Raw genomic sequence first — 13,692 nt, forward strand, 5'->3', positions numbered from 1 at the left:
TTCGGTGTTTTAGGATTGACCAGTTATCTTATTTGCCTCTATGTCAAATCATACCGAGCTAAAAGAAAGAATGGCTCGCTTCATAACTCTAAGTCTGGTTAGAAAGTGAAACTATTGTTGCTTTGATAGTCCTACTGCCACTAAAAGACACTATGTCACAAATCGTTCACAGAAACTAGTTCCTGGTATTGATACAGATTTCCCCTGCCATCCAAAAGCAGAGTTCCGACGAAAACTTTCATAAGCTAAAGTGGTGGTGTAAAGGAGCAATCACTACCATTAATTTCTATGGAGAAAATTTTTGAGCATTCCAAGATCCCCAAAATAACTTACCAAATACATTTAATTACTTCCAGTTTTTCCTAAGTTTAACACCCTTATAAGCTCTCTTAGGCTTTTCTGATACCTTAAGACATATCTTGCTAACAAATGCACAAAATAACTGGAGATGAAGGACAGATGCTCACAGACAGAGTTCGAAGCTATGGCAACTTGATTCTGAGATGCTCAGTGTGGTTCCTGGGGAAGGAGCTTGGTGGGGTCACTCTCGCTGCTCAGGTGCCTCTGCCTCTATAATAGCCCATGAAAAACAATCGCTGAATGCTATTTTCACTTTTTGCCTTTTTTCCATAAAAGCAAAAATCCTCTTCGGATTTATTTTGGTTAGCAAAAACGGGCACTAATGTAGGTCTTATGTAAAGCAAAGTGGCATAAAGCAAGCTTTTGAAAAGTGGGGATACCTGTACCTGAAAGACCCTGATGGCTTCAGAAAGTGAAAGTAATGTCTTTGATTCTTCTAGACTCCACTCCACCCTCTCAGCTCAGGGAAGATGGCCACTATTCTGTGAGGAACAGTTACCCAGAATGCCCCCCGTCCCACGCTGGGTACTGCCTCCACGGCGGTGTGTGTATGTACATTGAAGCCGTGGACAACTACGCATGCAAGTAAGTCCAGCTGTTTTTGCGACAGCACAGAGATGTGATATGGCAGCCCATAACTCTTAGCTAATTTGTGAAATTTATATTAAGGAAAGTTTTCCTTAGGGAAAAATAAATAAATATACATATACAAATTGTGTGTGTGTTGAACTCTCCCTGCATATCACGTCTCACCCCCCTGCCCCCCACACCACCCGAAGCTGCTGGGGTAAATATAAACCTAAAGAATTGGTGATTTTCCCTTTTACTTAAATAACTTGATGTTACTACTGGTACAGTCTGGGGATTAAAGTTCTCATTCTGATTGAAAAACTTAGGTTCGTGAGAGAATTCCTTAAAAGTTTGATTTATTTTCTGCCAAATATACAGAGAGCACCCACTATATGTTTCCAAACTTACAAAAGTGTTGTATATATTCACCCTAGACTTCTTGCCTTCAGTACAAAATAAATATGTATATGTGTAAAATATACACATGTATTTCAATATATTTTATAGTATATATATTTTAATTTCCTAATAGTTTACATTTATACTTCTGTTGTTGAGTGACAACTGCTGAATGCAGTCACTGCTGCTTTTTGCTCCTTTTTGTGTCCCCGTGATGATTTCACAGTGGGCCGTGTCAACCTGAGAAGTAGGTTTAAGGAAGCCCTGGAACCACGAGGCCCTCCTGTTGTCCTCATTCAGAAAACCTTCCCCGTGGAGCCTTTCATAAAACGACATTCGCAAAATCTAGTTCTGCATCAAATTTTACTTTTTTGTTGCTTTCATATTTTGAAGGTAATATGGGGAAATTGATAGAAACCACAAAGCAAATGGGCCTCCTATGGCTAGACTCCTGACTCACTGATAATTTTCTGTGTGCCTGAGAAAGGAGTGATAAAATATTCTGATCCTCACACATAGATGCTATAAACTTAAAGGCTTTTATTATTTTATCCATGGTAATCAGCAGTTACATAGTCTAAATTATTAGAAGAATTAAGTTATATTCTGTGCCAAAGTGTATGGCCTTGCATTTAAAATTATGTAAGCCTGACAAAAATAACAAAAAATACCCATGGATATTAGCAAAAATGACTCAGTTCGAAAAGAATTCTGTTTTCATATTCATATTTGCATGCTATACTTTTCTAACCTAAGATAAATCTAGTACTAGTTATCCTTGATTTTGATAACAAGAATCAAATTGTTTTACTTGTTCATAGTTTCTTATTATCCCAAATAATGAAATTATGAAAACACTTATCCTAGTTTATTAGATCACCATTTGTTTTTCTCTCTGATACTTTAACTTTGGATTATAAAAGACTTTATGATAACATGAAGGGTACTGCAGGGTTACGTATGACAGTTTAGTACATTATTTTCATTTAGACCTGATAGTGTCAATTTATTAGATTTATGAACTCTTTAGCACACTACTTTTCTTTCTGTCATTAAATCCTGATGAATATATCATATTCCCCAGATAATGTTTTAAACTCAAGTTGCTACAAAATGACAAACTAGAGATAACACTCACATTTAAGGACCTTGAATTAAAAGCAATTTTGAAAATATCACCAGAGTTCTCATTTGTTTGGATCATAACTTTGTCTTTGATTTCTATATTTAATAAAAATGTGATTTAATCAAACATTCAACCCTCCATCCTCCTGCCCGATGACCTCACCTTGTATTTTCTTAAATTCCGTAATGACACATCTCTAGGGAGCTTACCAGTTCTAACTTTTATTAGAAACACTTCATAAGCATCATTCTACATAGAGCATTCCTGAGGCTGCGAGGAGGTTTATAAAGGGGGCTCTTCCTTCCTTGCTTGGGGGCAGTGGACACTCCCCTCAGAGATGAGGACACCCCGTCCCCCCGCCCCCACACACTCTCACTCCTCCCCTCCCTGCTGCCCGAGGATGCAGGGATGTGAGGATTCTGAGAGTCTTCCTCACAGGTTCCCTGGACTGGCGATCCTCAGAAGACTCTAAACCTCTTGAGCTCAGAAGAGGTCCTCCCTCATTCTAGTTTGGCTTCGAACCAACCCACACCCTTCTGGGCAGGTCTCCTCCAGACCGAGAGCCTCCAGCGCTGGCGCTGTGAAGTGTTTGTTTCATGAAAAAAGGGTTGTGTGGTCAAATCATTTTGAAAATGCTGTACACTCTAGCTTTTGATTCTCGATTTATGGTATACCACAACATGTAAAAAAGGCTCGTTGACCTTTAGTTAGTCCAGAATTTCTTGAAATTATTTGACCATAGAAACTGCAACTTATTTGGCTAGGGACTCCTTTGTTTGGTTTAATGGAAGGACTCATAACCCAAAGAACTAGTGGTGTGTGACCCACCCTTGTGAACTTGTGAAATGCTGGCTCACAGAGGCTCTGATATTGCAGCCTGCCTTGGCCTCCAGGACTCTTGTCACGTGATTGGTATGTTTCTTGAGACCCCCAAATCTGAGAGGCTCTGAAGTGTGGCCCATTAATATCCAAACAGTTTAAAAGTATCTGCTTGGCATCGACAGTGAATGTCTATAACCAATGTTGGCTAGAATTAAAATGGCATCCAGGAAAGCCTGCAATCACCCCATAGTCCTTTATACTTCCTACACTTCTATCTCTTGCGTGGTCAGTTCTAGAAGAATAGCTTTTCAGAAGGTGCGTGTTGCTTAAAACCCTTTTTGGAAGAAGCCCAGTGTAGTAGGAAGAACCCTCAGGCTTCGAAATCAGAGAACCATTTGACTGGAACCTACCATTTATTACCTATGTGACCTGGTATGAATTACTTAACCCCTTTGAGCCTTACTTTCCTCATCTGTAAAATGGGAATAGCCATCAAAAATGAAATGAGTAAAAGTGCCCAGAACAGTGTCAGATGGATAAGGTGCTTAAAAAATGCTAGATCCTTTTCTTCCAATCTCTGAAAGTGACTCACCAAAGCTTCTATGACCAACTCAAGGTAGAACTAGGGAGGAATCTAGATCTTCTGGGACTTCGTCTACTGCTTTTCCCGTGCTGTCTCTCCCTACCATGGGAACTGTATTCATTCCTTAAGGTCTTTTTGGAATAAGGTGGGGTCATGAATAGATACAGTTGATTCAGGGCCAAGGGAGAGACATTCCTAACAAGTGAGCATCACAAAATATTTAATAGGATATTTTTAAAGTTTATGCTCTTGTGAAGAATAGACAGTTTATTCTGCCCAAGATCCTGATGGTGTCTGGAAGCATGCATTCCCAGTAGATGGCAGCATTGTTTCATTTACTTTCATCTAAAGGTTTACAGCATTGTTCGCTGGTAATTCTAGAAACAATTTCACTAATGAAACAGCAGGATGTTTGCCGGTGAATGCCTGTTTTTTCACCTATTTAGTTTTTTCCTCCTTGAAGAAAGTAAGCAAACACTGAGAGCTTTTCTCTTGGGCCTATGGTGATTATTTAAAAAAAAGAAAGAAAAAGAGAAAATGTTTCCCTCTGTAGACTAGGCTGTGTTTCCTTGTTCACCTTATATTATAACCTCTTCTCAAGTGAAGGACACTGCTGTCAAATTCTTTCTTCCTTTGAATTGAGATTTCATTGCAATCCAGCCAAACATTTGTTCAAAAACTCTCTTGGCTCTTAGGGCAGAGTTGCTTTGTGTTGGTCTTAAAGGTAGCTTCTCAGGATTTTAGCCTAAGAGTAATTGATCTTTAATCAATGGTCTGCAATGCTTCATAGAGGCAGTATGCAAATAATCCCCCATCAATCCCAGGGCAAACAGACAAAAGGGGAAGTCCATGCAGCATTAACTTGTAAAGCAGAGTGCTTTCAGTTGACCCCTGATGGATTTTCCATATGCTTCCAAAAAGCTGAGTCTGGAAATGTAGAGCTTGAGAGGCGGCTGGATTCTGAGTCCGAAAAATAAAAGCGTTTTTTTGGCCAGGGCTTACAGCTGACCTCTGTTTGTGTGTTGTCACAGCTGTATTGTTGGCTACGTCGGGGAGCGATGTCAGCACCGAGACTTGAAATGGTGGGAACTGCGCCACGCCGGCCACGGGCGGCAGCGGAGCCTCGCGGTGGGGGCTGTCTGCGTGCTGGTGCTTGTCCTGCTGCTGCTCCTGGGGCTGTGGGGCGCTCACTGCTACAGGTGATGCTTTCTTTCAGCCTCTTTCTGACCCCGCCCAGGGAGACCCTGCTCCTTGAGAGGAACTTCTACACCCTTTCTACATTAAAAAAAAAAAAAAAAAAAGAATAACAATAAAAGAAAACAGCAGACGGTGCAGGATTCCTGTTGTCTGAAACATCAGTGGTTTTACTTTTTCTTGTGCTATTCCAAGGCAGTTTATGGGGTTGCTATTTAATTAGCTCTTTAATTTGTTTTCCCCCTTTTTCCTAGTACCGTCACCTGCTTCTCCCCCTCCCCCACACCTGCATTACTGTAATTCTTTTGTGGCTGTCTTCCATAGAGTTGATTTCCACAAAGTATTAACTTTTGTTCAAGAAAATCAAAAGTGAACATTTTTAACTTCCCCAAGTTGGAAGTTAAAGGAAGGAAGTTTCTGGTCCTTGGATTTTGTGTTTTCAGTAATTTCAAGTTAAGAGTTAAAAACTGTGGAACAACATTTATCGTTTAATTTTAAACATTAATGGTATATTAGGGTGAGGAAATAGGCATCACACTGTTGCTGGTTTTTCATTTTCTTGAAAAGTAGGACAGCATAATTCACTATCTTTAATATCGAAAAACATTTTATGTGCTCTTAGTTTGTGCCATATGAAATCAGTGAGTTGTAACATTTTGGAGTTGAAGAGAATTTTATCGAATTATCTAATTTGCTCTCCTTATTTACGGCCAAAGAACCTAAGACTCACTTAACTAATAGGTTCCAATTCTCTGGAATTTACGAAATACCTATCACCATCTGCTGCTAAAACTCCAGTCCTACACAACTGCTCAGATGACAACTGTCCTGTATTATGGAGAATTCAACATATCATCCCATATATGCATGTCTGATATCCTGCTATATCCCTGTGTAGCGGTTAAGAGCGTGGGCTCTATAATCAGACTGCACAGGTTCAAATCCCAGTTCATGTTTAAATAACATCAATTTCCTTTGCTATAAAATGGGGACAAGAATAGTACTTAAGAATTATTGTGAGATTAATTGAGTAAATCTAAGTAAAGAATTTAGTGTAGGTCAGGTATATAGGACTTAATAAATGTTGTCTGTTATTATTATGATTTTACATGAACTGCAATTTTTACCCAAAGAGTCACATATTCCAAACCCTTTTCTATCTTGAAACACAAGATTCTCAGGCACAACTTGAAATTTTAATTCAGTGGTCCATCAGTAACCATTGTACTTTGTAGCCTGATAGTTAATCAATATCTTGGATATCTGTAGAAAGAATATTGAGTAATCAATGCTTTATCCCATCGGACAGACTGCCAAAAGAGAAGTAGACATTTGGTGAATAGTGTAGAAAAAAATGTAAGCAAGAAACTTAAGTTTTTATATGTGCCATAATTATCAAGTATTTTTTCTATTCTATGGGCTATGACATAGTAAGTATGTTTTACATTTTGTTGATGTTCTTCAGAGCTCTGGACTGAAAGCCAGTGGCAGATTACTGGCTTCTTGACTTAGAATTCAAAGATCAGCTCAGCCGAAGATGACTATAGACTTCGTACGCAAAAAAGGATGCCTTTAACTTCTGACCCCTGTGTACCTAAAATCAAAATTTATAAGGACTACTTCAAAGAGAAAACTTATCAGAACCCTTTCTTTATCTTTTTGCTGAAATGCATCTAGAGTTGTGAAGGTTTTTCTGAACAAATCACCTGCTTCAATTTTTTGAAGCAGGTGTTAGCCACCTGCTTCAATTTTTTCCTTGACGCCTTTGATTAAAAATAACAAACCACTCCATTTCCTGGTATTACCCATTATGTTGAATTCACAGCTCTAGGGATGGGGCTTTCGTAGCAGCTCCTACCTTCCTGTTGCCCTCCTCGGATGTCTAGGTGGTCCTGCTGGACACACGTTGGCCCTCCCAGAAGGAACAAGGCTTCTGTAGGCCAGATGCAACACTGCTGTTTAGAATCTTGAGGCTGACTAGTTGTCTTCACCACCACATTTCCTTTGTTGGCTTGTCTGTATGGTTGCTCAATACCTTATGTACCTGTCTCTCTCGCTAGAGGCCGTGGCTTTGAGCACAGGGATCCCACCTCAAGGCTAAATCTCCCTCCTTTCACCCCTCCCCTCTAGAGTATGACATCATGTGTTGTATAGACTTAGTGTTTAATATTTGTCAAAGAGATAAGTATTTATAAAACTGGATTTGGAGGCAGAGGATCTAGTCTGTTTCCTGACCTGGCAACTGTGGGACAGTATGCACCTAGGTTTTCCACTCCTTGTGTTCTTGCTTGTAATGTGTGTAAGCAGGAGATTGTGATGGGCCAATCTAAGGAGCCCAGGGACTGTGTCACTATGGCCTAGCTCCTGAGCTGCCCTTGCTAGCTGTGTGCCTGGGCGAGTCACTGCTATCTTCTAGCCCCACTGGCTTCACTCAGAAAAGGAGCTCATATAGCGTATATATCACAATTACTGTGATATTATTTCTGTAGGCCCCGCTCCCACCCACCTTTCCACCAAATTGTAAATCCGTTAGGTAGAGATTTTGTTGTTGTTTTTCCATTGCTATATCCCCCGTACTGGGATGTAGTTCACAGATAGATTTCTTGGAAGGACCCACTTGTCGGACCCACTTGTCGGACCCACTTGGAAGGACCCACCTCAGCAGATAGGTCCATGAATAAATGAACGCATGGCTCCCTGCCCCCTCACCTGTGCCCCGCCCCACTCACAGAACCTTAGAAAAAGTGAAACATTATCTGGAAAGTTCTGCAGAAAATATGCCCAAAGTTATACTCCTAGTTTTCTTAATATTTCTTCTCTCCCATGCATTTTAAGTACCTAAATTTCAACAGCAAACATAGTTGTCCCTGACTGCCACTGAGTGGGCTACTGTTTTGTTTTGTTTCAAGGTTGTCTCACATTTTGGTTTTACTGCAGGACTCAGAAGCTGCTATCGAAAAATCAGAAGAGCCCTTATGAAGAGTCATGCAGAGACCCAAGCATCAGCAGGCCTGCAGACGGAGAGGCCGGGGTGTCTTCCTGTCCCCAGCCTTGGGTAATGCAACCAAAATACATGAAGCAAGAAACGAGCTTTATGTTAATCTTCGTTCATTTTTTCTTGTTCTTCACAGAATCCAGAGAGACTGGGATGTGTTACAGATTCCGGCTAGTGTTAATATTAGCCGACACCACAATAACTGGGGCAGTCCTGGGGGGCGGGGCGATAATGTTGGGGGAATGCTGCCTTAAATGAAAGTAACCAGACAGGCTAAAACAGAGCCATAATTAAATGTCACAAGAAATTTATGGAATCTTGATTTTTTTTTTCTATCCTGTAGCTTCTTCTATAACTTATATTTTGATGTGTACATGAAAGTCTTTCCCAGTTTTTACGTGATCCGTTTTAGATGGATATTTTAAACATCCAAGATTATGCTTCTAGTTTTCTTCGTATTTCTTTTCTCACAAACATTTTGAGTCCCTAAACTTCGGCAGCAAAATAGCTGCCAGATTTAGCAAATAAAAATACAGGACACCTAGTTAAATTCATACTAATACTGAAAGTTAAATACAGGACACCTAGTTAAATTCATACTAATTTAAATTCAGATTTAACCAGGTGTCCTGTATTTTATCTGGCAACCTTCTATATTCAAGTTCAAAATGCTTCAAAGATCACCCCTTCAGTAATTGATCTTAGATCACTAGAGGGCAGACTTGGGAAAGGCTAAGCTCTTTTGAAACTGAATTTTTTGTTTCTAGAAACCTGTCAAGATATAATTGGTTTACTGTGTGTGGTTGGTGTTATTTGTGGAATATATTGTGGGAGAGGCTGGAACATATGGCCGGTCCAGGGGGACTGAAACCAGTGGACAAACAGGGAAATGGTTATTAGGGAGAGGTTATTAACGGGCAAAGGGGACATCATTTCGTCCATTCCCCAGCCTCCACCTCACGTGCGTTTCTAGAGAATAGATTTCCTGTAGCTATGCTTTTGACTAATAAGTAATCTTCTGTCCCTGCCTGTTAGGGGTATTCAGCATATACTTACTTTTTATTTGAACTTGAGTATGGAAATACAATAAGAAATGTAAATTCTAGCCTTACCCTCCCACCAATTGGCTGTTTAATTTTCAACAAGTCACTTAACCTCTGCTTCCTCCTCCTTAGATGAGCTCTAAGATTCTTTCTGTCTCTAGAGTTTCAATAAGTGTGTGATTCTGGGTGAACTTAGCTAGAGAATGTCTTCAGTTCTTTGACGCCTCATGACTTTGTGGACTTCTAAATTATCCAGATTGTGCTTGTCAGTCTATATGGTATTTCATTCAGGTTTTGGGTAGCAAGTTTAATTCATCTTACTTAAATCATGAGAGAGAAGGAGACACACAATCTGTGTGTATCTAATATTTTAAAAAATCAAAAACACTTGGTGCCGTCATGAGCAGCTTGTTGGCTCGGAGCTGCGGTCGGAAGGCTGGGGCCGCTAAGCTCAGTCTCCCTTACCCGCATAACTGTTGCCGGCACCAGCTGCTTCTGCAGATATCTGTGAGCGAGGGAGAGAGCTGAGTACCCGAACTAGGAGGGGAAGCAGCAGAAACAAATCTGGTTCAATCAGCTGCCATCCACATCTCAGCTTAGGGACTTATGTTCTTCTGGCAGAGAGACATGTGGTTGGAAAATTTGCAGTGCGGAGGGCTGGGTTTTGACTTGAACCAGAAATAATAGGCATGTGCCCTTAAACAGTGGGTCATGTATTAATTCTGCAAAACGCTGCTGCAGGGAAATCATTAATGAGGAGGAGGGTGACTCGTGCTGTGAACAATCAGAAAATGAAAACACGTGTCCAGGGGACCCACCCTTCCATGACCAACATTCGTCTCTCTAATCAGCTCAATGCATCATTCTTTTCTACACTTTTCTCAAGGAGAAACACGCGCAAGTGTTTTTTCCCTTCCCTTTTCCTCATTGTATTTCTGAGTTATGGGCCCATTTCTGAACCAGTGGAGCATCATCAGCCAAAACCTTAGACAGTCCCTTGTGTGGGTCATTGATCAGCAAGGGGAGACCTCGCCAAGCGGCATCCTTTATCTTAGGGCGTGGAGTCACTTCTTTCCTTTCCTTTTATCATTGACCTGTTTTAATACTGGCTTCATTTGGCATGAATGTGAGCCAGTGAACTCTGGTCAGCCTGTTTTGCAAGTGCCCAATGAATTGTGGATGGGACAAAAATAGCCATTTTGTTGACCAAAGAGAAATGTTGTTTTCTGTACCTGCCTTTAAGAATTCTGGCTCCCAAGCTGTTTAATCATGAAAAAGCATTTGGTAGATCTCTGCAAATCGTAGTTGCACTATTTGTTATTATCACCCATGAATGACCCCAAATCACTCAGAACTTGGCAGCATGTTTAATGCATTTTATTAACTGAACACACGCACATTTGAAAAGTTGGAGTACATACAGATATGAGATATTATTATTCTGGCCTGTTGGCTGGCAATGCTTAAACACTTACGGATTCTTGGATTGCTTAAAGTAAAACAGCAGCCCCAGGGATCCATGACCCAAAAGTGGGAATTCCAGCATTAGGATCGATTCTTCAGCAAAGATATTGATAGGACCTGGTTACTTTAATAGAGGGTAACATAAGGTTCCTAACTGAAAACTGAATTTTTCATTAGCCAGAAGGATAAATGAGACAGGGTCCCTCTGTCAGCTTTCACCTTCCATAGGATGAACACAAGGAAGCTGTAGACTTTGATTCCATGTATGATGAGATAATTTATGAATTACAGCAATGTCCTTTCTCTCTCTCCCTTATATTCTCTGCAGTTTGTGGTTATAAAGGAACACCAGAACCTCAGGAATGGGGATCAACCCGTGGCTCCCCGGGATGGCCAGGCCACAGTTGCTGACCAGTTTTTCTCCCTGGAACCTGGTGAATAGTTATGTTTATTAGATCCTGAATGTTTTCCTGATTGTGAGACAGTCTCATCTAAGCACAGAAACAATAGTTTAATTGTATAAGCTATGCGAGCAGCTTGGCTGTATTGGGATGCCATTGAGTTTTAAGAGAAAAATATTTGGACTAGTTTCCTGTTTTATGCGAGGTTACCATGTTCACTCAAAACTCTGGTCTTAAAGCAATCTGCTAGATCACTTCGAGCAAGCACACAATGAGTGACTCCTTACTTGGAATTAGGTTGAGCTTTGAGGTCATTGTTGGGGTTTCGATTTATATTGGTAGCTGTAGGTATAGTTCCAGTGAAATTGTCAATGGCTCTAAGAAACTGTGTTCCATGTTCTACTAAGAAAGATTCCTGTGAATTTAAGTTGATCTGAGGGTTCTCCTAGGGACAGAAGACTATTCAGGTTTTATCAGAGGCTAGACCTCAGCTAGATGCCTGGCTATCTATGAAGTCCAGACAAGCCACTGGGAGAGGAGCCATGAAATCGACCCAGGTCCTCAGGCTGTTCTGGAAGTCAGTCTGCCTCAGGTAGAAATGGAGTTAGGTATGCTATGATGTAATACTTTTGACAGCATTTGTATTATGATAAACCTCTTGGGCTTCTGTCTCAGATATCATAGTTCTGTTTTATAACTAGAGGAACAAGGTTAAACAGAATTTTTATCTTAAGCCTTGAGAAAGGTTCAGAGAAACTTTGAGCCAACAAAAACAGTTCCTTTGCTACTGAGAGAGGTTTCAGCTGCAAGTATATTTGCCCTTCACAGATATGCTTATTACCATACTTTCCTCAGACTTCCTTGTAGAAAAAACATAGGCTTCTTATTTTGAAAAACTCACTCTAAATTCACCTCTCATACATATGTTGCCATGTAACTCAAATTCGGTAGAACTTTATTTCCTAATTTGAGGAAAGCCCTGGATATCAAGGTATACTTAAGAATTGAATGATAAAACTACAATAAATATTATAGTGTCATATATACTGCTACCAGCGTTATTGCCTGGATAATGAAAACATTCAGCATTTTAAAAAGTTGCTTGGGTTTCGTTGTTATTAGTCGCATTATTAGAAAGTAATGAATATCTTGTAGTCACATGTTACTTTTTCTTGAAGAGCTAAAAACATAATTCTTTGTTATAAAGGTAATCCACTTAAGAGGCACATATAATATAATTTTACAAGTTAATCAATAGCATAATGGTTTGTCCAGAGTATGGTTAAACTCAGGAAAGCGCTGAGGACTCAGCTGAGTCCTCAGGAATAGATTAGAATATCTCTCTTTGTGCTCACTGTGCTGCGGTCTGACCATTCTCCGTGGGCCACTCGTATAACTGTCTCCCAGTATGAGTGATCACATCCCCGATCATGTCCAGCTGTCTCATAAACGCCTGTGGTGAAAGTGCACATAGAGACTGGACGTGGGGAGATAGAGATTAAAGATCAGGACTGGCTCCTAGCCAATTCCTTCTTTGCTTCTGGAAAACCCATTAAAACACAGGCTGTACTAGTGGTGGACCCATAGAACCATATACTTTGACCTCAGCCAACATCAAGTGGTATGGGTTAAGTGCTGAGCACCGCATGGGTGCAGAGCACCATGCTGCGGGATAGGAATGCAAGTGTGTTTAAATCCTGAATTCTGTTCTTCAGTCATTTACGGTCCAGATGGGAGGAGAGGAAATACACACAGAAAGCTAAAGAGCAATGTCAGGTAGCAGAGTCCTTTGAATCATCTCAACTAACCAAGACTGTTTCAATTTTTAAAAACTTGGGTCCAGAATGATCTGGGAATGGGTTCATTTTGTGTCTCATATTTCAAGCCTGTTCTCTAACCACTTCTATTAGGGTCTCTCTTGCTGGACGTTGTGAATGATATGAATACTGAAATTTCTTTTTTTTCTTTTGTATAGGGTCAGTGCAACTGACGCCATGGAGGAAGGAACCCCAGAGGAGTCTGGGCACAGAGCAAGGCTGCTGCGTTCCACCATCCAGTGATGATAGGTCTGGTCCCCAGGGAATGGAGCACAGCTTTCCTCTCCCCTCCTATGGGGTGCAGCCCATTGTTGTGGGGGTCGAGAAGCCCCATTCTCTCCTGTCAGCTAACCCCTTACGGCAACAAAGGGCCCCAGATTCACCATAGCAAATGGAGCTGACTCAGTGAAAACTGGAATTAAAAAGGAAGTTGAAGAAGAACAAACTGAATGTGTGGACAATAATACTTTGTTTCAAAAAGCAGAGACAAAATATAAATTTTGGCTTCATGATCTCTACAACTAATCACCTGATCGGCATCCTGGAAACAAATATGTTTCGTGCTTGTACTTCTTCCTTCAGTCCTTCCCACTGTTTCAAGTTAGAGTAACTGGGAGAACCACTAGTTAACTCATTAGAAATCAAATGGGGACAGTTGTGTTTTATAAACTGTGTTGTCTTCAATAATCAATACAGATAGATTTTTACCCCGCTGCAGCCCTAGAAGGAATCTGGGGTTAAAGCAGGCAGTTACACTGATTTGGTCAGTTATAAGGTAATTCCTTTTATCTAAACAGAACATTTAGCTCAATCTCATGAAATGGTTAGAATATTAAAATTACTGTATTGTAAATCAATAAGTTATTGATTTAACTTATCAATAGTGTGGTCCATGCTGGTAATTTTGCAGAACAAATT

At 40.4% G+C, this 13,692-nt stretch overlaps 1 protein-coding gene across 2 annotated transcripts in view; it reads left to right on the forward strand.

Annotated features, from left to right (window-relative positions):
• EGF (epidermal growth factor) overlaps positions 1-13,439 on the forward strand; it is an 82,624-nt gene extending 69,185 nt beyond the window's left edge. Inside the window, exons 20-24 of one of the 2 annotated variants that reach the window (XM_006918920.3) lie at positions 801-945; positions 4,892-5,059; positions 7,992-8,109; positions 10,885-10,990; positions 12,933-13,439. In XM_006918920.3, the coding sequence (XP_006918982.2) occupies positions 801-945; positions 4,892-5,059; positions 7,992-8,109; positions 10,885-10,990; positions 12,933-13,162 (767 nt within the window). In that variant the 3' untranslated portion in view covers positions 13,163-13,439. The remainder of the gene's footprint in view (positions 1-800; positions 946-4,891; positions 5,060-7,991; positions 8,110-10,884; positions 10,991-12,932) is intronic. The other variant, XM_025051803.1, reaches the window with a different exon arrangement.
• Positions 13,440-13,692: the final 253 nt, after the last annotated feature.

This window comes from Pteropus alecto, unplaced genomic scaffold (assembly GCF_000325575.1).
Source record: "Pteropus alecto unplaced genomic scaffold, ASM32557v1 scaffold5, whole genome shotgun sequence".
Taxonomy (NCBI): domain Eukaryota; kingdom Metazoa; phylum Chordata; class Mammalia; order Chiroptera; family Pteropodidae; genus Pteropus; species Pteropus alecto.